Source organism: Bactrocera oleae, chromosome 4 (genome assembly GCF_042242935.1).
Source record: "Bactrocera oleae isolate idBacOlea1 chromosome 4, idBacOlea1, whole genome shotgun sequence".
Lineage (NCBI taxonomy): Eukaryota > Metazoa > Arthropoda > Insecta > Diptera > Tephritidae > Bactrocera > Bactrocera oleae.
Window position 1 is genome coordinate 1771450 of NC_091538.1, and position 25342 is coordinate 1796791.

General features: G+C 38.1%; 1 protein-coding gene across 2 annotated transcripts; it reads right to left on the reverse strand.

Annotated features, from left to right (window-relative positions):
- Positions 1-343: 343 nt before the first annotated feature.
- Positions 344-25082, reverse strand: Kank (kank). 2 transcript variants are annotated; one of them, XM_036374519.2, is made up of 11 exons: positions 23596-25078; positions 21410-21456; positions 12537-12808; positions 10382-11030; positions 5606-6078; positions 4028-5550; positions 2352-3011; positions 2040-2286; positions 1758-1970; positions 1373-1573; positions 344-1303 (listed from the first exon to the last, which is right to left on the reverse strand). In XM_036374519.2, the coding sequence occupies exons 1-11, from the start codon at positions 23799-23801 to the stop codon at positions 1145-1147; spliced, it is 4650 nt and encodes a 1549-aa protein (XP_036230412.2). In that variant the 5' UTR covers positions 23802-25078; the 3' UTR covers positions 344-1144. The 2 variants fall into 2 exon arrangements, with proteins under 2 accessions (XP_036230412.2, XP_069965132.1); XM_070109031.1 differs by lacking the exon at positions 344-1303 and having other exon boundaries at positions 1378-1573; positions 1754-1970; positions 23596-25082.
- Between the last annotated feature and the right edge of the window lie 260 nt (positions 25083-25342).

The window sequence follows — 25342 nt, forward strand, 5'->3', positions numbered from 1 at the left end:
AGTAAGTATATTTTATATTAAATTACTTAATTTCTTACATGGTAGATATGTATAAATATTTTTATATAATTGTATATATTCAAATGCGTGCTCAGTTTTAAAGGAAAAGCTGTTGCTACTTTTATTTCTGTGCTTTTTAGATCTGACCCTTTTTTGTTGTTGAAAATTGACTCATGTGCCGTTGTAAATAGCGATTGTTAAAAAGTGTTGTGTTTTTCGAAGTTTTCTATACAATTAAATTGCAATTAAAATGTTTCTATTATGTAAGTATTAGCTTTTTGCTAACAACTTTTGGTGGAATTTACCGTTAAGATTATTTTGTGTAATTTTTTAACAAATATAATTATTTATAAGCATAGAAATGTTATATTTTATTGAAGTTTTGAGAAACTTACACGAGTCGCTTAAAAGTTAAGAAATCAATTATAGAAATTAAATTAATAATTTTTAACTTATTTTAAATAGTATATTATAAATAAATAAACTGCTGCATAGTTATTTAAAAGTTGATATAAATTTATTTATGTTTAAGATTCGTGCTTTCTTTTGTTAATATAAAGAAAAAATTATATAAATTATTTTGTGTATTTTCCATTATTTTCCTTCTTTTGTTCAAATATTAGCATTCTCCGTTACTTTTTTAATTTCAATAATAGCTTGGCATTAATTTCGTTTTCGCGAATTCGTTTCTTTAGTTTAAAATTTTTTTTCTTTTGCAAATTTCGCTATAAAACTTGAGTGGAATGTTAGTGAGTGCTCGTCAAAAATTGGCATTAACGATTGATATGCTGCTGTCTTTTCAAAAGCTTTTATAAAATCTCTAGTAAAACCCGCACAATTCTTCGAGAATTTTAAACTTAACTTAAAGTACTACTAAGTAATTTCATTTGGCGCCAGCACGCTGCAGTGTCCGGCTAAGTGATATATTTTAAATACAGTGCACTGCCACTCTAATAGCAAAACTACTAATTTTAAGAAAAAACTGTCTAATTTGTTCGTTAATTTTTTTGGCTGGCATCGTTTTCAATGTTTTTCAATAATTTAGTTAAAAATTTACTTTTTCGATTCCATTAAATCACTTCTCACCAAAAACAGAATAAATTTTCTAGCTTTGGGAATTTTACTACTGCCTCCCCAACCCATACTAAGTGGGTTTCGAGCCACGAGGCAACTCCAGCGAAACGCGCGTGGCGTCTCCGCGATGGGGCTGCTTGCTACGCAGCATTTGCTCGTGCACGTACAACAACAAGCCAAGGTCCCGATGTCCAGCCTGCCAGGCAATTTTGAAAGCCGTAGCGCCATCCTGCCGTGGAACAAGTATATAACATATTATTGTAAAAATATAGTCAATAATAAGTCAAGGTACACGCACCACATCCACTAAAAGCGAATCGCAATCGGGCTGTGACAACAAATGCTTAACCAGGTCCGTGCGTCCATTGTCGGCGGCACACATCAGCGCTGTGCTGCCGTCCTCGTCCTGTATGTTGATGTCTGCGCCGGCGGCCAACAGCAGCTCTGCCATCTCTTTATTACCATGGGAAACAGCCAGTATCAATGCGGTCTGGCAGTGCTGTGTATGGGAGAGGAAAGTGGGAAAATGTTTTCGAGGGGAGAAAGTTTTTTTAGTTCATATTTATTGGCCGAATTTCGTTTTAATCATCGCGAATGAGTAAGGAGTAAGCATGCATATAAAACCAAACATACGTTTTTTATTTCGATCCCAAGAGTGTAGCATTAATGGGGCCATTACCTACCTTTTTGGCTCGTATATTGACATCGGCCATCTGGAACAGTCGTTGTACGACTGTGCGATGCGCAGCGGTTTTAAGCTTTGCCAATGAGACGAGCATCACACAAGTGTATCCAGCGTTATTCATTTGATTTACATTGCAAACCTTTGAATCGAGTAGAATGGATACTACGTCAAAATTGCCATGCGAGACCGCATAATGCATTGCAGTATTGCCCTAAAAAGTAAAAAATTAAGCACTCAATGATTTTCGGCTTCAGCTTAACACGAAATGAAATCCACTCACATTAGCGTCCACCATATTAACACAGTACTCCAACAGCGCCACCGACATTTCCTCAAAACAGTCTAAATAGTCCTCCACTTCATGTGGATTTGCTTTCTCGGTGCTAGAGATACGGAACCATTCTTGTTGTATCACCAATTTGGATGATTTTAAGCTAACCGCCGACAGAGACTTGGCATCGATTTTCTTCAACAGCGAGTTATTGATGGTCTTCAAAGCATTCAGCATTTCGGCAGGCGGAACGAATCTGAAATCGTAGAAAGCAGTTAAATAAAACGTTTATTTAATCAATTAAATCAGGTTACAACATACTTTTGTCGTGGCTCCGCCTCAACCATTGCCAATTTTTGCAGCAACTCTTTCGATGGTGGACGTTCCTGCACTTCGGTCTTATCTGTCTGCGACTCATTTTTCGTTGTTACTGTCTTCTCCGCAGTACCCACTTGCTTTCTTGAGATATGACTAGATTTCTGTGTTGTTGTCTTGCGGCGTGCGCCCTTTGACATATCAACTTCTATTCCAGTTTCCTCCTTTGCTTCGCTCTCCTCAGCCAACACTGCCGCTGATGTTTCCAATGTGGACTCCCTGAGCTTTTCGTTGAAAGAACTCTCCAAGGAACGATATGGCGAAGCGCCATCTTTAAGCGGCGCTGGTGATGCATCGCGCGACCAGCTGACACTCACACGTTTCTGCTCACGCACAATTATTCCATCGAGACTCGGTTGTAGTGGTGTAGTCTCATCCACTTTACTATCGTCAAGCGGTTCAGCGTTCTTTTGACTGGCATCGGATGCTCGACGCAAATTTGCAGCTGAGGAAGGGGCAGTTAGGGATGCATTTGCTGTAGTAGGCGTAACCTTGGCACCAACGTTAGGCGCAGTAGATTTAGGCTCGGTTATGAAACTCTGCGTTTCACTGGCTGACTCCGCTGGCAGAAAGTGGGAAACTGATGGCGGTTTCTCGGTTAACGAACTAAAAAGACAGGAACATTTTTTTCTTTATTTTAAGATTTCTAAAACCATAAAAGTCTTGAGCTCACTATACACCTTACGTACGTTAGCAGAAGCGCTGAGCAGCCACTTACTATCAAAGGATAGCAAGTGAAGCTGCTAAGCCCAGAAAACATTTATTTGCCGCCGCGTTATCTCCGGTATTTAGTTAACCAATTATAACCACTAACAATAATTGACAGGCGCGTTTATAAAAACCAAATAAAACTCGTGCGAAAACACAGCAATAAAATATTTACGCACACCAAATGCAATAACTGAGAATTCTCCTGAAAAAGCAAAATAATGCAAAAAAGCTAAGCACGCGTGACCGCGTCCGCGAATGCTTTAGTGTGGTGCTATTGAAGCGTGCTACCGCGAACTGCGTGTCCCTGATGTAAATCGGGCTAAAGTCACTGGGAAAATTTTTGGGAGAGCAAATTACGTTGAAGGTCATTGCAGCATAAGCATACGTAAAGACAGTACAGTGGTAGCAAATAGAAGAAATCTGAAGTTTTGTTTTCTACTTAGGGGACTGTTAAACATTTTCCGATAAATCACTCTTTGAACCAGCTTTTGTTATGGAAATTAGCGTTAAGTATAGAAATATTATGGGGTATTTACTCATATAAGATTTTATTATCGATAAAAATATTTCTAAATATATTTTCAGTTCATTCATAGCATGTTTCACAGTCCAGCTCCAAATGTTTAATGCCTTGCGAGCACCCTTTGCAAGGCGCATGCGTCAGTCAGAAATCAAAATAAATATTTGCCTTCTGAAATGCCAACGCACATATACAAATAGCGCTACTTGACTTGTAGTGGAGCAAAAGGTTAGTGGAGCAGGTCAGGGTAATGAAGTGGTAAAATATACACCACGAATTCACCACAGCATAGTAGCAAAAGGTATGTGCACTTGCTAAGTGTTGAATAAATATTTGCTTAGCGAAGTAGCAAACCTATAAACACACCACACTTCGTTAAGGAAATACTCACCTCTGTGTTGGCTTTGTTGTCTGTTTTTCCGGCGTTGTTGTTATTGTATATGTGTTCTGCCGTTGAAAAGTGCGTCGTACTGGACTGGGGCTAGGTGGTACGTTTTTACGCAGCGGTATGCGCGAATCCATGGATGCGCTTCGTATAGGTGCTGGTGGACGCAGCCGTGGAGATGGTGGTGATTGAGGCGACAACACTTTCGAGAAGTCTTTGGCCAAATTTTTAATTGCATCCTTGCAGGAATCACAGTAATTATCCGCGCAAGCAATGGAAATATGTGGCTTGACAACGTCGCCGCAACCTATGTCCCGTTTTCGCACTGAATCTGTGTTGGCTGCGGTATGACGTATGGGCGCAGGGGGTAATGTATTTATGCCGTAATCTACGGTGCGTGGTTTGTCCGTATTGCTGGCAGTTGATCGCGTTATTAGTTTAGGTGGCGCGGGTATTTCTTCTTTTGTAGGTGGCTCTTCAATGACAATTGGTGGCGGTATGTACTCTTCGGTACTAGTTTGTGTTGTACAAAGCCGTATTAAATCACGTGTGTCTGTACAACGCGTGTCGCGCGCCACCTCACTTTGTACGCTAGCATGACGCTGTTCGGGCATGCATTGTACACCGACGGCGTGTACATAAGTGGTTGCGGTTTGGCAGCCGGCGCTATTTACGGAGACTGGCGTGTATTGCGTGCCTGTGGTCTTTCGTATACGCCCGAGTCGATCATGTTCGCCTAATGAGAATGTCTTGCTACGTAAAAACTCAGGTGAATCGAGTAGTTTCAATGAAACTGATTTTACTTTAATGAAGCCGGGGTCTTCGGTGCTGCAGGCAATGCTATGTTTCACGATATTACATTTCTCACACAAGGGATCCAGAATATTGTCCTCTGAGCAAGCTGTGGAGCGCATTTCAGGACGACAATTAACATACGCATCCCTTGTTGCTGGGCTCACCATAACGCTCACTGAGCTCTTAAGTACCTTCGGCTCTGCTGCGGTTTGCGCACCCCTATCAACACTGTGTGGTGCTTGCATTTGCGTGCCGATATGTGTCACCTTCTTGAGCTGCTGAAGTGCGCGTTCTTCTTCGTAACGCGTGATTGCTACTTGCGTATGCTCTTCCATTTCCCATTGCGAGTAAAATGTTTCAGTGATGCTGTTTAACTGCTGTGCAGGGCTCGTACCCACGCTGCGCACCATGTGCACTGGGCTGCCGACTGCAACATCACGTTTTGTATGCAGCCCGCACATAGTACCCACGTCGCGTTTAAGTGTAGATGGTGTGCGCAACTGTCGCTCCGAACTGCTTGAGTTGGCGCGCAATCGGGATCCCAAGCTTTCCAAAGAAACTGGGCTAATGCGCTGTGGCGTAAACTGTACCGGTGAACCAATTTTAATACTTGTGACCGGACTCGGCGAAGACGAGGTTCGCGGCGGTTCACGTGCACGCATCAGCTCATCTTCTTTCCGCTGAAGAGATTGTTGCAAACGCTGCTTCTCATCACGCAGCTGTGTCAGTTCATTCTGTGAACGTAAAAATATAAAACACTGTAGTAATAAAAAACAAAGATCAACTCACTTGAAGTTCCGGTATAGATTTGACTTGCTCTTCCAAATCTTTCATTCGCTTTAAACTCAGTGCCATCTGCTCGCGTATGCTAAACAATGTTTGAGCGTCAGCCGCAGCGCTTGTATCGGCGCCATTCGAGGTTGCAGGTAAGACAACAGGCACTACAGCTACAATTTCACTTGCCGGTGTCGCATTATCTGACTGCTGTGGCTTTCTATCGATCTCATCTACGTCTGTGGGTTCCGATTCACCATTGCTTGGACTCAGCAGCTTACGTGGCTGTGGTACATGCCGACGCGGTGGTGGTGGTGGTGGCACCAGCTGTTCCACCGGTGATTTAGCATTTGCCGCTACTGTCGCCTGCACATATGACTCATATTGCTGCTCGGCAGGTGAAAGCTTCTGATGCACGGGTAACGCGGCGGCGGCCTTGGCTAGATAGCGCGTCGTGCGCGGCGACTTATTGCTAGATACACAGGAATCTAAAATGTCGTAAAAGGTTGAATTTCATTAAATAAAATACTTCAAAAGCTTAGCGCAAATATTTTCTGTTCGAATCTAAAATTCCTTCGAGGCTGGCTGGCGACTCACATTTTCGTTTATCATTCGGTTTGACTAAAATAATTTTGATGCGCAAACGTTCCATTAGCACACTCAACAAACAACTGACGAACGCACCGCTGTTCAGCGCCGTTCAAAGCCCCGTTAAGTGGGGGTTTTGTCGTTATATACTTTTTGGCAAATTGCAGTTATTTGGCGCTCGTTGTTATTTGTCTTCCGTCAACTGAACTGTTATTGCCTTCGTTATTGGTATTGCTTTTTGTTCGGTTTGCGTTTAGCTAAATCTCGATCTTATGCAATAACTTATAAATAAAACAAAGTCAGCAGCAGGTCGTCAGCGGTAACGTTAGCGTTAACAAAGACTTAAAGCCAGTTCGGCCTGTACAAGTTGAAGTTTATTTTTCATTGTCATTTGTTTTTCGATTTATTTGCTGTTATCGCAAATGTCGCGTTGCCGCTGAGCTCACGCTTGAGCTGTGGGGGAAGATGAGTGGTGCAGTAATGCAGTAGATAGCATTTGTCAAATGCCATTATTCACAAGTTCTTATTACGAATTCGCTCGTACATATTTTGCAACGATACTTTACTATTACATGCAAATTATTGATTTGAATGAAAGCACTTAGAGACGACGCTAATATTTAGCATCTACAACGTATTCAAACTACATAAATACAGCTTGAGGTGAAAGAGATTTTGAATCGTTTTGAATGCCAGTAAAAAGCACAAAGTCGACTCAATTTGCAAGGCTCTAGTTTTGCGTGAAAACCCCTGTAATTGGCGATATTATTATAGGAGAAACCCATAGCGATATTATGCAAAATTATAAGTGACAAGCTAGTCATCGGGTCAAAAAGCAATATAAAAGATATGAATTCTGATGTCAGCAGATAATGTAATCTATCTCAGTATTATCTATACGTTTATCTACCCTCATAAAACTAGTATAATTTTTAAAGTGTACGCTGCAGAATCAAAAAATTGAGGCGTACAGACATATTCCGCTTGTTAAACATGATTATTTACAGTTATGACTAGGCTTCTAGTTTACTACAACCATTAAATGGATTTTGTCGTTAAACTCATTGAGGTATTACCAGTTCGACGTAGAATATCAAACAACTGTATGGCAAATTCCATGCGAGAAGGTCGAATATCGCATACGAATGAGCCAACAAAATGTTCATTAGGCATTACAGAATCTGAGAATCAGAAGAAATAAGTTGCTTAAATATTAATAATATTTAATATAATTATTTTGTTTGTATTTACATAAGTGAGTTTCAATATTTCGCAGAAAATAATTTACTATAGCATATATTTAATATTCAACAAAAAACCAAAAAATATATTACAATTAACGTACAATTATTCCACCAGCTCTTCATGCCCTTTAGTCTCGATTTCGACTTGACAATAGTGTTTTCGTTAGAACTAAGCGGCGACTTGCAATCCTTACGTCGATTTACTCTTCCAGCAGCGGCGAACATTTTTTAAACAAATATTACTGCACATTACACAGCACTTAAGAAATGACAAAAACAAGGTGCTTGCAATTAAGAGGTCGTAGTTCAAATCACAACAATAACAATAAGCGACTGACGTCAAGCGATCACTGATAATTTGCCATAATTACAAAGCAGATAGCTCGCTGTTACTAGTTATGGTGGAAAAATATTAATTTAAGACCGTACACCGTAAAAAATTTATATCAATTGCAATTATTGGCTTTCTAAAAGAGGAGTGATCGGAACAGCAAAACGCAGAGCCAGCTGGCGCTCACCTGGGGCTTAACTCTTAACATAGTGGTGTAGTATATGACATTTTTGAAAGCTTTTGCTTGCAGGCGTAATGAAATTAAAAAAAAAAAATATTTAAAAAATTTTATATTATTGTTTTTAGTTTGGAAAATATTCTTAAGTTTTTTTTTCAAATTTCGGAAAAAGAAAACTACGAATTTTTTAAACATTTAATACTAAAAAAACTCGTATTAATTTCACACTTTTTAATTTCACTTTCAATTTGTAATTTTTACTTCACGGTTCGCCCACATTCACGCCTATAAACTACTCGCTCTCGCTCTATTATCTATATTGGCTGTCTGCCGCAATTTAGCGGCTTTCATTTCAAAATTTAATTAACGGCTTTTACTGACCGAGCTTACACACACACACACGCAACACATTTTACTACAAAAGCCGCTTTGCTTTATTTTTGCACAATTCTTCACATGACTCGCTTGTTTTCACAACTCCCGTGCAATTCCTCTATTATCGATTGCTTTTGTTGTTGGCCTAATTGCTTTCATCGCCAAAAGATTTTTTGCATATAAGGCTTAAAAAAGCAGAAAATCACTTTAAAGTAGTGCAATTATTTCAATTACTTTGTTTGATTGTCATTAGCCTTGATTAGTTTAATTGCTATTGACTTTTCAACTTTGACACAAAGCGTTTTGCTATTAACTTTTTCTAGACAAAAGTTGTTGAATTCACTTTTTTCTTTCACGCTCCTCTCGATACGCCTGCGATTGCTGCCGCCTGAGCGTCCACAATAGACTGATGGGCGGCTAATTGCGCTTTCTTCGCTGCTGATTTTGCAGCGTCTTTCAATAGCTCAGCATCGGCGAAAGAAGCGAAATTACGAGCGGCTTGAAATTTTTCGGTAGACTACTCATTGAGGCTAAGCGCAGAAATTGCAAGTTAAGTGCAAAATCGCGCGTGAATTCCGCGCAACTGCAGCGCCGTAAGAGTGGAAAATTACTACAAATTATGAAACCAGTGATTGCCTACAAATATGTAACAAGTGCCATAAATTGTTATAAATAGTTGTTATTGATTTTTGTACGCAAGATAAAGTTGGTAATAAACTACGCTGCAGATGATGTACATATGTGCCTTAGCTAAGTGTTTCCTGCCATTATCTCTTATTCCGCTGATAAGCGAGATACAATATGTATACTACTGAGTACGGCAAGTTCATAAATCATTGGCCATAACGGCACAGTATTTACACGGCGCTTCGAGTAACTATTTACCATTTCAATCTTTTGGAAATGAGTACACTTTGTGTGAGAAAGTGAGTGGAATGAGAGGTTTAGCGAATTGGAAGTCGAACTGGAACCTAATATTACACTAATACCCGCTCACTCAGCCAATTCACTTCGCGTAGGAAATTATTTACTTTTTCATGTTTTATCTCTACCCATTTGTTTTCATTTTCTCGGCGCGCCGCACGCACTTCTGTATTTAAAGACACAGTACCTACATATGTATCTAAGTATATGCTCTAATACATCCGCGTGTGATCTCCGCACTTGTACTGATGAATCACACACAAGAACTGTGGAGTTAGAGATACGTCACAGATGCAACTCGTTGGTTCCGCTTTGTGTGACGGCGCACATTTGACGCCAAGGTAGTTGCGCTGTAAATTGGCTTGGCATTTTTATTTTTGTTTTGCTTTTTTGTATACTGTATTTTTCAGATCTCAATTTTTTTAATTTTCACCACACAATTCTTCTTATGCGTTTTTCTTTTTTTTCGAACTTCGAACGAAATAAAAGATGCTTTTTTGGCGTGGCGCGCGCAATGTTTATAGATTGGCAAACCGACCCTGCTTTTGGCTAAAATCGCCCGGAAAGTGTACTATTCTATAATACATATATAATTCAACTTCTATTGCATTCTAATAATCACGCGTCAACATTCTACTAACGAAATGAGTCAGCGACAAAGTCACTCAGAAATTAAACAAAAAAGTGTTCACAAAATAACAAAATGTAATTTAAATACAATGCGCGCTCGAAGTCTATCATGTTCAACCTCTGGCGACCTACATTTTAGCAGACTTTATGCATTTACTTACAAAAAGCGAAAATTTGCATAAGACAAACTCAGACAAATATGCACGCACATATATGTACTTGCAAACTCAAAGAATAAATTCTGCAACAAGTCGGTATTTTATGGCTTAGGGCAAATAATTCAATGTAGACACGACCCATTGGTGGCGACAAGCGCGGGCCATGCATCTAAAACGATCGAGGTGTGTCTGTCACCACTGATTTGCCAGGCTATCTGGCGGTAAACGGCAATTAAATGCATTCAAATATTTGCCAAAAAGCAAAGTATGTGTCACAAAAATTCCGAGCACATTGTCCAAGTACTGCTATAAAGTGTCGCGAATGACCCTCGTTCTATTCAAAACCAAGCAAATCATACTCACCAAGAGACTGTTCGACAGGCCGCTCCCAGGCATAGCACAGACGCTTGCCATTACAGTTGTAGCCATTTCGCGTGAAATTATCACGCAGCCAACTTGCGGTGCCCAATTTTGTCGGCGGCAAATCCGTCTTCATTGCATATGTCGGCTGATGATTGTTGTTGCGATCGCTCGCCACGCCATAACCGTATAATTGACCATTCAACGTGCCAGCATTGCCACCAATACCACCCCCACCACTAAAACTGCCATCACGCTCGTTACAGCTTACCGCCTTCTTGCGCCGCAACGATGTGCGCTCCAGCGTACGCTCAAAGTCGCTGCACACCTCGTCGAGCGCTTCACGCAGGAAGGCGCGCGTTTCGGGCGCATCACGTCGTGATTGATGCTCTTTGTGACGCTGACGTAATATGCTGTAGGGCGCGTCACTCTCTGCACCGCGCACGGATGAACATGTTGACGAAGCTGTGCCGTAGGGCGATTCAGCGCGGGGCGCACTGCTGCTGCTATCGTAGTTGTAGCGCGGCACCGAGGAGGAGCGCGGACGCGGCGTAGATGTGCAAAAGGTGTGGTGTGAAGCGGACGTGGGTGTAGGTGGTATGGGTAGCGGCAGCGGGCGTGGTGAATCGGGTGAGTCACTTTCGTACGGCACCTGTAAAAGAAATTGTTATGATAAGTGTTTGAAGTTTTTTGGGGTATAAGTTAGTGACAAAATGCATGTTCTGTAGGAATATTTTATCACATCACTTTTTGTTTAACGGTGAAGTGTGCGGATATTTTCAATTAATTTTTCATTTGGTGGCGCCTTTACAAATTCACTTTCGATTTCATAAGCACGGCACTTTTATTCGTCGAATTGCAAATAATTTGCGAAACGCTCTTTGATGTCGCTCACGTGTGGAGCACTCGAGCAACTCAACGTCATTATTATTCCCCTCTTACAAACATGACACTTATGCATCACTTTGTCTTTCGCCCTTCTCTGTGAATTTGTAAATATCTTCGCGTTGCTGCGTTGGATTTTATTTTGTTTGGAACATCAAAGTCTGTATTTATGACTCAAAGGCAAGTAAAATTGTCATTCGCTTCTTGAGCACCCTACTGATGCCCTCTCTTAAACATGCAGTTGTAGTTATTGTATGGTTATGTTTTTAAATGGCATTTGCAGCGCAATTATCTTCGGTATAATGGAATAATGTTTCAAGAAATGATCTGGAAGAGGCTCAATTAAGGACAGGAAGCAATTTTCGAAAAATAATGTTTTCATTCATTCTGCCGGGAAACTATTTGCATTCTATATGCCTATTTATTTTTTTACAAGCCTCATAATTTCATCAGATTTTTCAGTGTTAAATTTATCTCACACCAAACTTCTTTAGTATGAGTGCTGTGAGAACACACACTGAAAATGAGAGAAAATCGACCAACAGAGATGCTCTTACATCAATGTTATTAATGACATTTTCGTTCGTTTCGCTCTGTTAGTTACAATTTTCGGAATGTTAATAAAATCATTAAATACTATTTTATTCACATTTAAATCAAATAAGACGCTAATGAAAAAGCAGATAATTTATGAAATAATTAAGTTATATCTTCAAAATACTTGCAATCTATAAACAAATTTCTGTGCATTTCTATCTGCTTTGCTATTCGATTCATCAAGTCCATAGAGTCTCTAACCCAGAAACTTAGAAATGCAAACCATATACTTCCAAATAGCACGCTGAGCCAGCAACTCAATCTGCCAATATCCATAACATCGCCATAAAAGTTGGCTTATTTATTAAAAATCGCAGCATTGCCTTCTAACCCGGCAATGAAATAAATTTTCAAAGTCAGCCTTTAACCCAACATAAACTATTAATCATAGCAGGCAGTCGGGCGACTGCATATCCACAGCACATTCTTATATCTTTGCATGCACCCAAATAAATATATAAAACCAACAAAGCCATTATATTGCACGGCAAACTGGGACTGCCGTTTGCGCCAACAAGCGCACAAAACTCAATTAAATGCCTCGACTTGGCAATTTGACTTTGGAAACGCCGCCATTCAATTCATTTGTGCGCCACAGCGCTTATCGTTTATGGCATGCAACACTAAACAACGGCACCCAAACATCTTTACCAACACACTGCGCTCACTCACTCACCTCCGGCACTGCCTGCACCCGTGCAGCGGCATCCCATTGCTCGAACATTGCGTCCAAACCCAGCATGAATTCCATAGATTTGCGCGAGCGCCGTCGACTGCGCCGCTGCAACTCCTCCTCCGATGGCTTGGCATTGGCCAGCGATTCACAGTAGCGCACAAAATCCAAATCGATGTGGTAACCGTACGGACAGCAATTGCAGTTGCGCACATTCGCCGCGGCAGCGGCAGACGCCACAGCCGTATTGCCGGCATACAATTGTGGCAGACGACCTACAGCAAAGAAAGATAAGCAAAAGAAGGTATCGTTTAGAAAAAGCAATAAGTGATCAAATGGAAAAGTGCTCATAAAAATAAATACTACGTAAATTGTTTATGGGTAGTCGAGGTGGATATAGTAAATTATAATAACAAAAAGTGCTGCCAAGCGAGCGGAAACACTTTGCTAATAAATATAAGAAAGACGCTGCAACAAAAGGCGGCACAAATGCCGACTAGGCGGGCAAAACTGCAGACTTTACATATTTTATGATTCTCTGTAAGCTTAAAAAATATACTAGAGGCAAGCAAAGCGGCGCTGGTGCATTCATTTAAAGGCATGCCTGGCAAGCAAAATCCCACAAAGCACGTTTGCACTAGGTAAATATTTTGATGAAGGGAAGGTTGGCGGTGGCATGAACGAGTGGATGTAGGGGATATTGGCTATAAAAATAGCTGTTTGATGCGGCATCTTGCATGGAGTGACTGAGCGTGCGCGCGACTAAGTGGCAATTTCTGCAGCCACACAGGGTGGGTGTAGTTTCCTTAAGACACTCATGGCAGCACTAAAAACAATTTCAAGCGGTGAATAAAAAAAGTAATTTAAAAATTGTCACCCCTGCCCCCCCATTCTCATAAAACAACTCGACTTTTGTCGAAACTCTTGTATTTCTCCACTTGGTGGCCCTCAAAGACGTACAACCATTCATTGCGCTTATTTATATATGATGCTTACATATAATTAACAGATATTTAACAGTTTTGAAGCTAGGAATTCCTGTAAATTAGAGATATAAATAAAGAGAGCCCAAACTTTGGACACATACAAAATACACACACACATTTAAAAATTATAATCAGTGTCTAACTTAAGAGAAATAAATTTTGGATATAAAGAAAGAACTAAAATTGAAAACTAACTAATTAATATATACAATAACATAAGAATGCGAGAATATCGCAAAACTAATCGCTGGCAGTGTCGTCCAGCCACACTTGAAGCACAACGAAAGACTGCGCACAAAGTAACAATGCTCGTCAGACGACGATGTGTGCAAAAGTGCAAGACAAACAAACAATAAAAGTACAAAGTAGAGATACAATAAAGAGTTATTATTAAAACTCGCCATCTCATTTGTATAGTATGTCATTTTCAAGGTCAAGTTTGAAATTCGAGACACGTCTCTGCTCTGCGCGCTCAAGTCTAGTAACAACAACGACTATAATAAAATATAAGCGATTCTTGGAATACTTTGAAGGTGATTTGGTGCAAGTAACGTCAGAGAAACATTCAAGCGCAGATCGCAACAAAGCAACCTACAAACGAGCAAACAAATAATAAGATCGTTGTCGAATCGAGCAATCAGGCATAGCTAAGCAACAAGCCAAAAGAATTGGCCACTTATGCACGGTCGTAAATCTTGCGCTTGGATTGAAGCCACAAAGCGCTAGAAAAAAAAAATAAAAAAATAAAAAAATAAAAAATACACCACCAATCCCAGAAAGGCAACATGAGATGCTTGATTATACCACACCTGTCATTAGCTTGCCCTTTTCTGGTGGCGCAGCAGTGAGATTATTATGAGGCGATAAAATTTAATAAAAAAAAATATTTTTGTTGTACATCAAGCGATTTTTACTCGCGCACAAATCTTTGTTTTGCTTACAAAAAATCACAACAATACTCAACAAAAGGCAGTCACAATTAATTTACATATTTGAAACACATAGTTACTTGGTCTTACTTGCCAGCTCTCTGAGGCTCTTCAATTGCTTGCGCTCCAATGCGCTTATCGTCTTGCCATCGACTGCAGCACGTTTGCTAAAATGCCACAAGCCAACCCACAACAGGAGCACCGCACTCAGCAGCATTACGAGCATTTAGCTTTCGCACAGAAAAAGGTTTTCTAACGAGCGTGGCTCACGGCAAATAAATTAGCAAGCACTATATTCAGGGTATTCGATAGACTTTGAGAACTTGAAACACATTAGAACGCACATTGACTTGCTTAAATTTTCATTTCTTCGTATTCGCACAGCGCATTTCTAAGATTTCTAGTTTTCACTCTTCAATTGCCTCAAAAAGCGCACCTTACTGCCACACCACCGACATATTACTCGATCCGAATGCCAGTCCAACACCACGTTACAGTCAAAATATTCAAATTTTTATCAGTGTTTTCCCTACCTTGCTGCCGTTCTTCCACTCTACCAATCGCCTACAATACTCTCCACTTTTTTGTGTGCCTTTTAAAGAAATGCATGCCTTCATACCGCGTAATCTCTGTTTATAGAATGAGTTAATCGTCCGAAAGTGATGGTCCCTTTGCGAGGGGCTAGCGGCGTATAGCACAAAGCGAAACTCGCAAAAGTCTGATAAGCAACGTTTGTTTTTATCTAAATGGGCATAGTTCTTATCTGTTTTTAACTGAGAACTATTTTAGGAAAGGGCGATAACGTAAGAGAGCTGTGTACTACACATACAGTTGTGGTTATAATACTAGAAATAGTTGAAATAAAGTCTTATAGCTTGGTTTTATTATTTTTTATTTTTTTTTTTGATATACTCGTAAGTAGGCGTGCTAGTCAGGTCAGTTGCTTCAAATAAATGGAAAAATTCATTAGAGAGGTTTTTTCCGAAATAAAATGGTGGCAAACGCGCAGAGAGAGGCGAAAGCTGATTTCGAAAATTTAGAGTTAAAGCTTACAATGATTGATTGATTTCACTTTTAAATCAGTGAAAACTTCGCTATTCAAGGATATGGTGCATATGTATGACAACCTCATGTAAAAGCTTAAAATGTGGTTTTGTGCATGGAGAATATTTATAATATTTCAACAATGAAATAAAGTCGGGCTAGTTAAACCACTTATAACGCCAGAACAACTGAAATGTTTTATTTTTCATCATCTCCATTATTGTTTTTTACTTACCATACCTGTTTAGTTCACTTTTCAAAACAAAATATATATTTAAATAGAAAAAAGTAAATATTGTTAAATTAACGTTAATAATGCATACAAAGGATTCAACGCCTCCACGTAATGTGAGAAAGTGAACGACCACCGCAGCACGAACAGCCTCCAAACGTCAGTTTGCACTGTGAGTGTTCAATGTGCAAAACGGAAAGTGGGTTGTTGCAGCACAACAGAAAGAAAAACAGAAAAAATAATAAAAAATATGTGTGTGCTTAAATTGGAGAACAAAATTGCAAGTGAAGGTGGCAACGTGCTTTGCATTTTTAATCCGCGAATTTCAACTTCATTAAAGCGCAGCTAGCGACGGCTGTCCGTACGAAAGTGGCTGTCAAAACGCTAGTAGCTGCTGCTGAGACACATACCATACCGTTTTGTAACTTTTCGCTTTACTGTCGACGAACAACAGCGAATGCAACGAACTGCATTCAACGCTCTCAACATATCTTCCAACGCAGCGTTGCTGCTTGATGCTGTTGTCAAAGGCTACCGTAAAAACGTGCTTTGTAATCGTCATCGGCTATTATACCTTTTTTGCGTTGCTCGTCTTGTTAGCATGCACTGGTCACCGAAAACCGCCTACCAACAGCGCAAGCAACGAGTCACCGCTGATTACTGCCAGTCATTGAATGCACGTTTCAGGCGGAATTTCGGATGCAGCATTTCTGCTTGTTTTCAGTGTTACTGTTATTTATGTCATTTTTAATGCATGCAGCAGCTTTCCTCATTGTCACGTACATGCAGCAGCAGCGACAGCTTTTAAGTGACTTCCTCTTCTTTTTGACACGCCCTAAGACTAAATGCTTGCCAGCCGTCACGCATGCGCCCACTTGGCATTTTTTATACCAATTATTGCCATTTATCGTTACTGTTTCATTCAGCTTGTTGAGCTTTACCACGTCTGTATGTATGTATGGTAGGTATGCTGCACGCTTGGTAGCACGCCGCTCGGCGCACGGGCGTCTCGTTTTCTCGCGTCTTTCGCTTTGCTTTGTTGCCTTACTTGATTTTCTGTTCCACGCCACCTCCACAAATAATTTAGTCATTAAATTTGACACACATAAATACACGTGCGCACTCAAACACACACGCATGCGCAGTGCAAATAGTTGATTGCAACATGCGGTGCTGTGTGTTTGTACTTGCAAGTGGCGATATTGACTTGGTTTTTTGCGGCTTTTAGCCATATGGAATTATGATCGATGGACAAGCGAACGTCGCACGCTTTGGCCAACCGACTGCGACTTGAACGACGGCTTTGCAAGGTGTTGTTGTTAATTCGTATTGATTTCGGCGGTTGTTTACATTCATGCTTACAGACACGTATACGTGCAGCTACGTGAGGAGGTCGCTTATTTGTTCATTGCACGTTGCAAATTGCATGTTGTTGAGTGTAATTTTGCTTTTATTTACTTTTCTGTTATTTTTTTTCTGGTTGAATATTGCGCGCTCGTATTTTGTTCGTTTTTATTTGATCTAAGCTTTGTTGCTGCTGTTATTATTGTCTTTTTGATCTCAATATCTCCGGCTTTTTGGTTTCTAAGTATAAATAATGTTGTACCATTCGTACCCAAGTGGTTTGCTGCACTGCTTTTGCACCATATGTTTGTATATGGTTAATTGTGCTTTGAAGTAAATTTTGAAGCATTTTGTAAGACAAAAAATTATTATTTTTTTCATTTGTTAATACCTGAAACTATTAATACTGAGCTAGGTACTTGCAATAATTTTATATAAGCAAGAACTTATGAATGAATGCAGCATATGGATGCAATTTTTGACTTAAATGCCATTAAACACCCTTTATTGCCTATCAAACACGATTGAAAATTTTTGAATTCAAAACTTTTGAAATTTTTTTTCAATTCCGTTATTGGGATTAAACATTAGATTTTTGCTAACTACCAGGCAAATATTTTTTTTTAAACCCTTATGTAGGATTAACATTTTTTTTTTTTTTGATTTTTTCATTTTTCATACCGTATAAAAAATAAATAAAAAAAATTAATTGAAATGTTAATTCAATTGTATTTTTAACGCATTTTTTGCAACCCTGCTATCAACAATTTTAGTAGTTGATTATCCATAAAGTATAAGCAGAAATTGTTAAAATCGCAAACAAAGCTATAAAAACTTTTTTCTTTACAACAACATTACAATATTTTAGTCTACAATTAGCAGCATGGTCCATAACACCCACATGGAAGCAAATCTCTATGACACAATGAAAAAACATTTAAACAGTTACAAAATATGGCAACACTACTGTCGGAGTATGGCAAGCAATTGGCATTAAATGCAAGAAATTTATGATATTCAAGTTTCAAATCCGCGAGATTGGCATAAATGGCAGCAAAACGTTTGGCAAATTGCTCAGGCGCAGCGCCAAAATAGGTTTGGAAAGCTTACCCAAAGTACATGTTAATATTTATTTATGCTATGTTAACAAAAAATACATACAAATTTTCTTGCAGCTGCAACAAACAATGAGCCACGCATTTACAAAGCAAAAACAAAGAAACAAAAAAAAAACTGAAGAAAAAACTATATTTTGTTGCTCAAAACAATTGTTAGAAAAAAATTCTGATTTTTTCTAACATTTTCATTTTTTCTAACATTTTCATTTTTTCTAGCAGCGACAACAGTGTTGCAACAGCTCAGCAACCCACGCAACACAATTACAGCCGTTACCAGCGCATATGTGCTGTGCTACCAAAAGCGGCAAAGCAAATGACTGCGAAAACACCTTAACAAATAAATGCCAAAAACAGTTTTTCAAGAAAACAACACCAAAAACGCGTAAATAAATCTGAAACATATTGCGCTCACATGGCAAAATTTATCAACGAATATAAGCCATATAACCAAAAATTGATGACGTAAAATTTATGGCCGCAATTTCCGTTGCAGCAGCCATCGCTGCCGCGCTGGAGTTGGCAAGCGCACTGTTGGAAAACTCTTGGAAAAAATCTCGCGCTCGCACACCGGCGATTTGCCATTTTTACGCTCGTGAAATGTGTAAATTGAGACGTTTAATAGCCGCTAGCAACAACAAAGTTGTGCAGTTTCGCAATAAAAGTCATCAATTTTTTTTTCATTTTTATATTTTGTGTGAAAAAAATCTTAAAAACCAAGCCGGTGATGAGTTACAGCGTTGCCACTTTGGGTATGCAATAAATAAACCATTTTGAATTCGTAATTACTTTAGCGCCCACACAAGCTAAAAACGGTTAATAGCATTATTTAATTAACTGTTGTTGTAAGTAGCAACGGCAGCAAGCAAAAATAGCAAAACTAGATGCTGGCGACATGCGACCGGATGTAAGTGGGGAATGGCGTGAAAATGTCAGTTTCCGAATGAAATTGTTGCGTAGTTTGCTGAGCATCTAGCTATATGCTATTGCAGTCTTGATTGATTGCGTGCGCCTAAATTATAATAATAAAAATAGAAACAAATAATAAAAATATGAAAAATTCTGTTACAGTTCAGCACTTGTAAGCAACTGCAAAACAAACATAGAACAAAACAAAAAAAAAAAAAACTTGTAGAAAAATTCGCAGCCAATTTTTTTACAGGTAAATGCTGTGCCATTTAAAACCAGATATCATTTCAATCACCCAAATTGTATCTAACACCAAATCAAATGCAATGCGCTACAAGTCCACCTACACTCGTCTACAAACGCTTTTGAACATATCACAACCAAAAATAGCTAATGTGGAATCGACTAGTAGGTGTATTAGCCAAATAGCACTGATTAAATTTGTTAAAAAACATTCAGAAAAAAACGAATATAAATATTGCTGACTGACTAATTTTTTCGAATTTTAACCAAAACCAGTTACACTGAGCGCTTTGTCAATATGCATAAAGAGCGGTTTTTCTAGTCACTGGTAGCGTAAATATATTATAAAAAATACAATATTTCTGGTGCATTAAGTCATGGTGACTTCATTCATAAATTTTGGCAACAAAACGGCAGTCAAAATCAATTTCTCGTTCATGTCTCTATAGAGTTCGAATTTTGACGCCAACGCCATTTTTCTTACAAAATCAAGCCATTCAACATTAGTTACATTTTACTCTATTATTGCGCTATCTTTTGTCTGGCCTTGTTTGATAAAGTATCGATTCATATGAATATGTAGTATTCACTAGAATGTTTGCATGTGTGTGCCTCTCGTTGTTGGCCACTTAAGCTCCCAAATAACAATTACTTTAAAATACTTCAAGGGCAATTATGACAAAGGCAGGTGATTTATTTTCATAAACAACCATTATATATTTGTATTATAAACATATAAAAAGCAATTTTTACTTGCATTTGAAAGAAATTCGGCGCAGAAATAATTCAAAAGTTGAAAAACATGCGCTGCATATAGTCTTCCCAGGTAGCTAACAACATTATTATACAATTAACATGAGATCATCGAAAATGCACGTCAAAGCAATTAAAGAATAATCATTGAAATAGCTCATTCGCTGCTATTTGTGTGTATAATGCAATCAAGATCGCTTCAAGATCAAATATTGTTCGATTTTTTATGTGTAATTGTTGTTATTTACTTTTCCAGTGTAATGATTGCTTTGTAAACTCTTTCGAGTGCATGAGTTTTAATGAAAAGAATATTATTCATCATTATTATGAGCAGAAATAAATAAGTCATGAGATAATTCTTTGGTAATAATCGTGTAAAATTGTTTTTAAATATATATTCTATATTTTTTCGATATTAGGTTAGCATCTAGTATGAATAATGCAGATAGATAACAAAAGTGGTGTATAGAGTGAGTTATTTATCACAGCAAGCTGAAATTTCGCAATATCGGGTTCATTAAATTAATACGCACATCTCGAAAAGACTAAAATCAGTGAGAGCACAAGTACCGTGAAAGCGAACAATGAAAAAATATTATAAAATCAACTACACCTTATAAAATGAATAATCAAATAATAGGACTTACTGGTATTATAGCTTTTAATATCCAGTGATGATTTTCTTACTTCCGCAGCATGTTTAATATTTGCTCTATTCGATGGTAACAATCAAAGTAATACGAGTAGTAGTAGCACTTAAAATTAAAACGTTGAATTGTGCTAACCTTCAAAATTTACAAAATGTTCAAGCAACAGTCTATTAGATCGAAATAGCTCGGGAAAATATTTTTTTTTCTATAGCTTTCAATAAAAATTTGAAATTCTATTAGTGTTACAAACTAACGGCCTAAAACTCTGTTCACATTCGGCAGAGTCGTGGGTGCGGAGACTAACAAGATTCGCACATTTTCTCAGTCAAATGAGACAACATTACTCCGCGATATTTTGGAACAAAATAAATTGAAAAAAATTCAATTTTTTTGCATCTTTAATGTCTTCGAACGGCAATGCAAAATATTTCTCAAAACACATGCGAAGCAGTCAGTAAGTATTCCGGTCTATGGTAGCTGTTGCAACTCCAATATAAACAGGACGCAAATATGTACTCTTAATTAAAAATTACAAAAAATATATGTCGTTGCACCCTGTATTATTTTTACTTACACAAGTATCTGTAATAACAATATATGTATATGTAAGTGACACATCTCTAAAACAGCAATAGCGTACTTAATTATTCTTACGAATACATTTCACTCACCATTTTCTTCGGCAAAGAGACGCGGTGCATTGCGCATCACCACCGACCTGCAACGAGCAAAATTTACAAAAATCCAATTAATAAAATACACGACTTACAGAAAATATAAAAAAGTTAATATTACAATTAAAATTTGCTTGTAACAAGAAGAACTATATTATCCAGAAAAATGCGGCTAAACCACTTGGAATTGGCGCGCAACATTTCACGCATCATTCAACGGCAGCAACATGCATCATCAGCAGATGCAACAGATTTTCATAATTAATTGCATTGGATGTGGCAAAGAAATGTGTAATGCCAACGACGCCAAACAAATAAGCACATACACACACACACACTGTTATTGCGGCCGCCATGGAGCGGACTTTCTTCGGCGCTCTATAAGGTTGTGTGTGTGCCGCCAACCGAGCCACACAGTGCGCAGTGCCACATTATGTTGAATGTTCACTGTCATTAAATTAAGCATAACAGGCGCCCAGAATGCTGCCACGCTGCTGCACGCTCGTTGGCAGTGGCTTATGGCTTCTGTCTTTGGACTTTAAGCAGCCACTTGGTTAGGAAAATATTATGAAAATAACATAATTTATAGACGTGCTGATTTATGGCTGTCGAAGTTGGCGTCAAAAGTGAAAATATTTATTAAAAAATGTATATGCTGTCACAGTCTACTTGGAAGCTGCATTACAGTGCAGATAAATTAGTGTGAGACTTACATGCAAACATAGCTATACACCAATAGGATTACAAATTTGAGGGAAAGAACAACAAGTGAAGCCGCTGAGGGACACATAAAACTCCAATATAAGAATTTATTTATTTTTGTAATAAAGAACACAGTTTTTGCTTTAGTACCTGTACGGAAAAATAATAATAATTAATATTTAAGTATATAAAGTTCTTTGAAAGCCACAGTTCTACGCTCTTTCGATAGAACCATTTATAGGTATTTTAGTGCATTTCTTCGCTCTTCGCATTAACAAAGCCAAACAATGCTTCTCTACTATTGTGTCTCATCAATTCGCTGTATACCAGCGTGTTAGGGTGCGCTCTTTCGTTTATTTTCTATTATTTTTTATTTTGGTTTATTTTTAAATTTGAGTGTCTGACACTTCATTGCACTTACCTTTTTTCATTTCGTTCTAAAAGACATTTCAAGCATTTCACGCTTTCAAGTTTAAGACTTCTTCTTTTGGGTAGTACTTCATAATTAATTTCGATTGTCTGGAAAAGAGTTTTCTAAGCAAGCGTAATGCCTTGGTATACAAATAGCTTTTGTTTTGACTCGAGGTGTGTGCGTCATAATTATTTTTTAATGCTTTATACATTTTGTTTTTTTTTTTTTGTACAAAATTGAAAATAACCAGAAGTAGCTTTTGATATTTAATTAATATAATTTGCTGGACAAAAAAAAATTAAAACTAAAAAAAATACTGCAAATAATTTTTTTCTATAATTGAGAAAGAATAAGTTTGCGGTTTTTAGAAGAACAAATTATTTATACTCAACAGCTGGCTCAGCATAAATGCTTGCTTCTAATGGAAAAGAAACAAAATAGAATTAGAAAATACGAAGCAAACAAAGTCATACAATTTTAAAAACGGAATTAAATTGTATATATATTTGTTGTTAGATGCTTTCATAAATATATTTTTTTAATATTATAAATTCGGAGTATTAAATAATATATTTTTATTTTCATTATTAAAAACAAAAAAAAATTAAAGAATTCTCAAGCCCTCAATTGAGGCGTATAACATGTTTTCAAATATATTCGCAATCTTAAAGCTAACTCGGCTTAAGGAAATAAGGTTAATTGAATTGATTGTTTTGACAGCGTGGCATGTTTTGCAAATTAGATACGCTTACGGATATGCTACTACAACAACTTAATACCATTGAAATAAGATGAAGTCTAGCTGAACTTGTACTCTTTGTCGAAAAAAAATCGTAAATAATAATTTTGTGATTGTCGACACTGCAAGCACAAAACCGCTTACAACAAAAACTGATTAGCAGATTACATTAGCACCACTACTTATTTACTTTTGCATTGTTATATTATTGCTTATGTGTATAAAATTATTGACATAATATCAATTTTCTTTAGTAACTGTCTCACACTTGTCACCCACGCAATACGTTAAATTTATTAAAATTTTTAGTTGAAATTTATTTTTGCCTACCTCCAGAAACGGCGTACAGCCTCCTGTTCGCTGGGCGATAAATCTTTTATTTTTGCCTCGAAATTCTCTTCCCACTGCGCTGTGTTGTGCGCTGCCGGCGCCAACGCTGCGTTCATGTCACACGACGAGCCCGATAAAATCACCGGTGACACACGACTGGCAGCAACGCTGACATTACATAATTGATTCGCGCCGGTAACGCTCATTGTTGCAGCCAATTGATAAATTTAACAAACGTAATATTGCAGAACTTCGCTACAGTTTGTTAGATTGTAAGACGTGTTTTCTTGGTGCTTTTGTTTTTAATTATTTCATTTATATTTAATTTTCTGTTTTGTCGCACAACTTTAATTAAGCGCGAGTACTTGACGACTTCAAATCTTAAACTTAATAATTTTGTTTAAAATTTGTTGTGATTTTTCGTCGCATTGTTGTACGTTTGTTCTACTTTAGTCATACATTTTATTTACAACACTTGAATTTTAAAGGAAATGAATTTGCTGATAACAAACTGATAAGTATGTGTGAAAAGTTTGTGTTTTTTTATTAACAAATAAGAAATTATTGGTTTTGTTGTTAGTTGTGCTCACAAAGCATACTGAAATTTAAAAGAAACGTTTTAGTACATTTTTTTTGACATTTCTACACTGCCACAAGTCATTCTCATTGCTAGACTACTTGCCATAATTTCAAATCAGGTCTTCGCGCTTTTGAACACTGTATTTAATTTGTAAAAATTTAAAATTTTATTTAAATTACACTCGCACTTTATACTCACTAAGCGTAACTTAAACACTTTCGTAATCGAATAGTCTCCATACGAAAAAAAATTATTAGCATGCTTTGGTAGCTTTTAGCCAGCTTTGAATTAGCTTCAGTTGCTAAGACGCTTCCACCACACTTAATTTGCACTTAATTCACTTAAAATGTAATTTCATTTATCTATTTATTTATTTACTTTTTCCACAACCCCTTCCACTTCAAGCAACATTTTAACGGTGTTCACTTATTCCATAAGTATGCGAGTTGCGCCGCTTTCACATACACGCGCCTTCGCCATGCGAGCGCACGATCGATCGATCACCTCTTCCAATACAACAAACGCACACCAAATGCGTTCAAATCAGACTGAATTGAACGCGCTGGCGATATATACCGCACACTTCACCGCAAGCGAAGCACAAGAAAGCGTCAAAAGATCAACTTATGCGGCTAACTAACGCACTGCTCGCATGCCGCAGTGACGCATCTTGACTGACGAAGCGTTCGTCTACCTAGAAGATCGCCGTGGCCAACGGCGCCACAACTGTTGATGAAGCTGTCGACTGCTGACTGTGGCACTAGACGTTCATCATTTCACGGTGCATTTCTCAGCTTTCATGCGGGCCATTTGTCTTTCTTCTAATTTTTCTTTCCTGCTTTTGTTTTCTGTTTTTCTAAGCACTTTGATGTTTGAATATGAGTTTGCGTTGAACCGCAAGAAGCCACTGCTGCCACCAAACTGATTGGCGCGCGTACGGTTTGAGACTTTGCAAGCCCACCAACAGCCAGCAGACAGTCGAGTCAGCAGAAAAAAGTCTGCGAAGACTGAAAACAAAAGCGTTCAACACTGAGCGCCAAGCAACAAAGCCAAGCGGTAAACAAATATGCGCAAGCAGCTATGTTGGTAAGGCTGTACTTGCATATGTGTGTTTGGAGAGGTGTGTTGAGAAATGTAAATATGATACGTTAATTAATAATGCTTTCT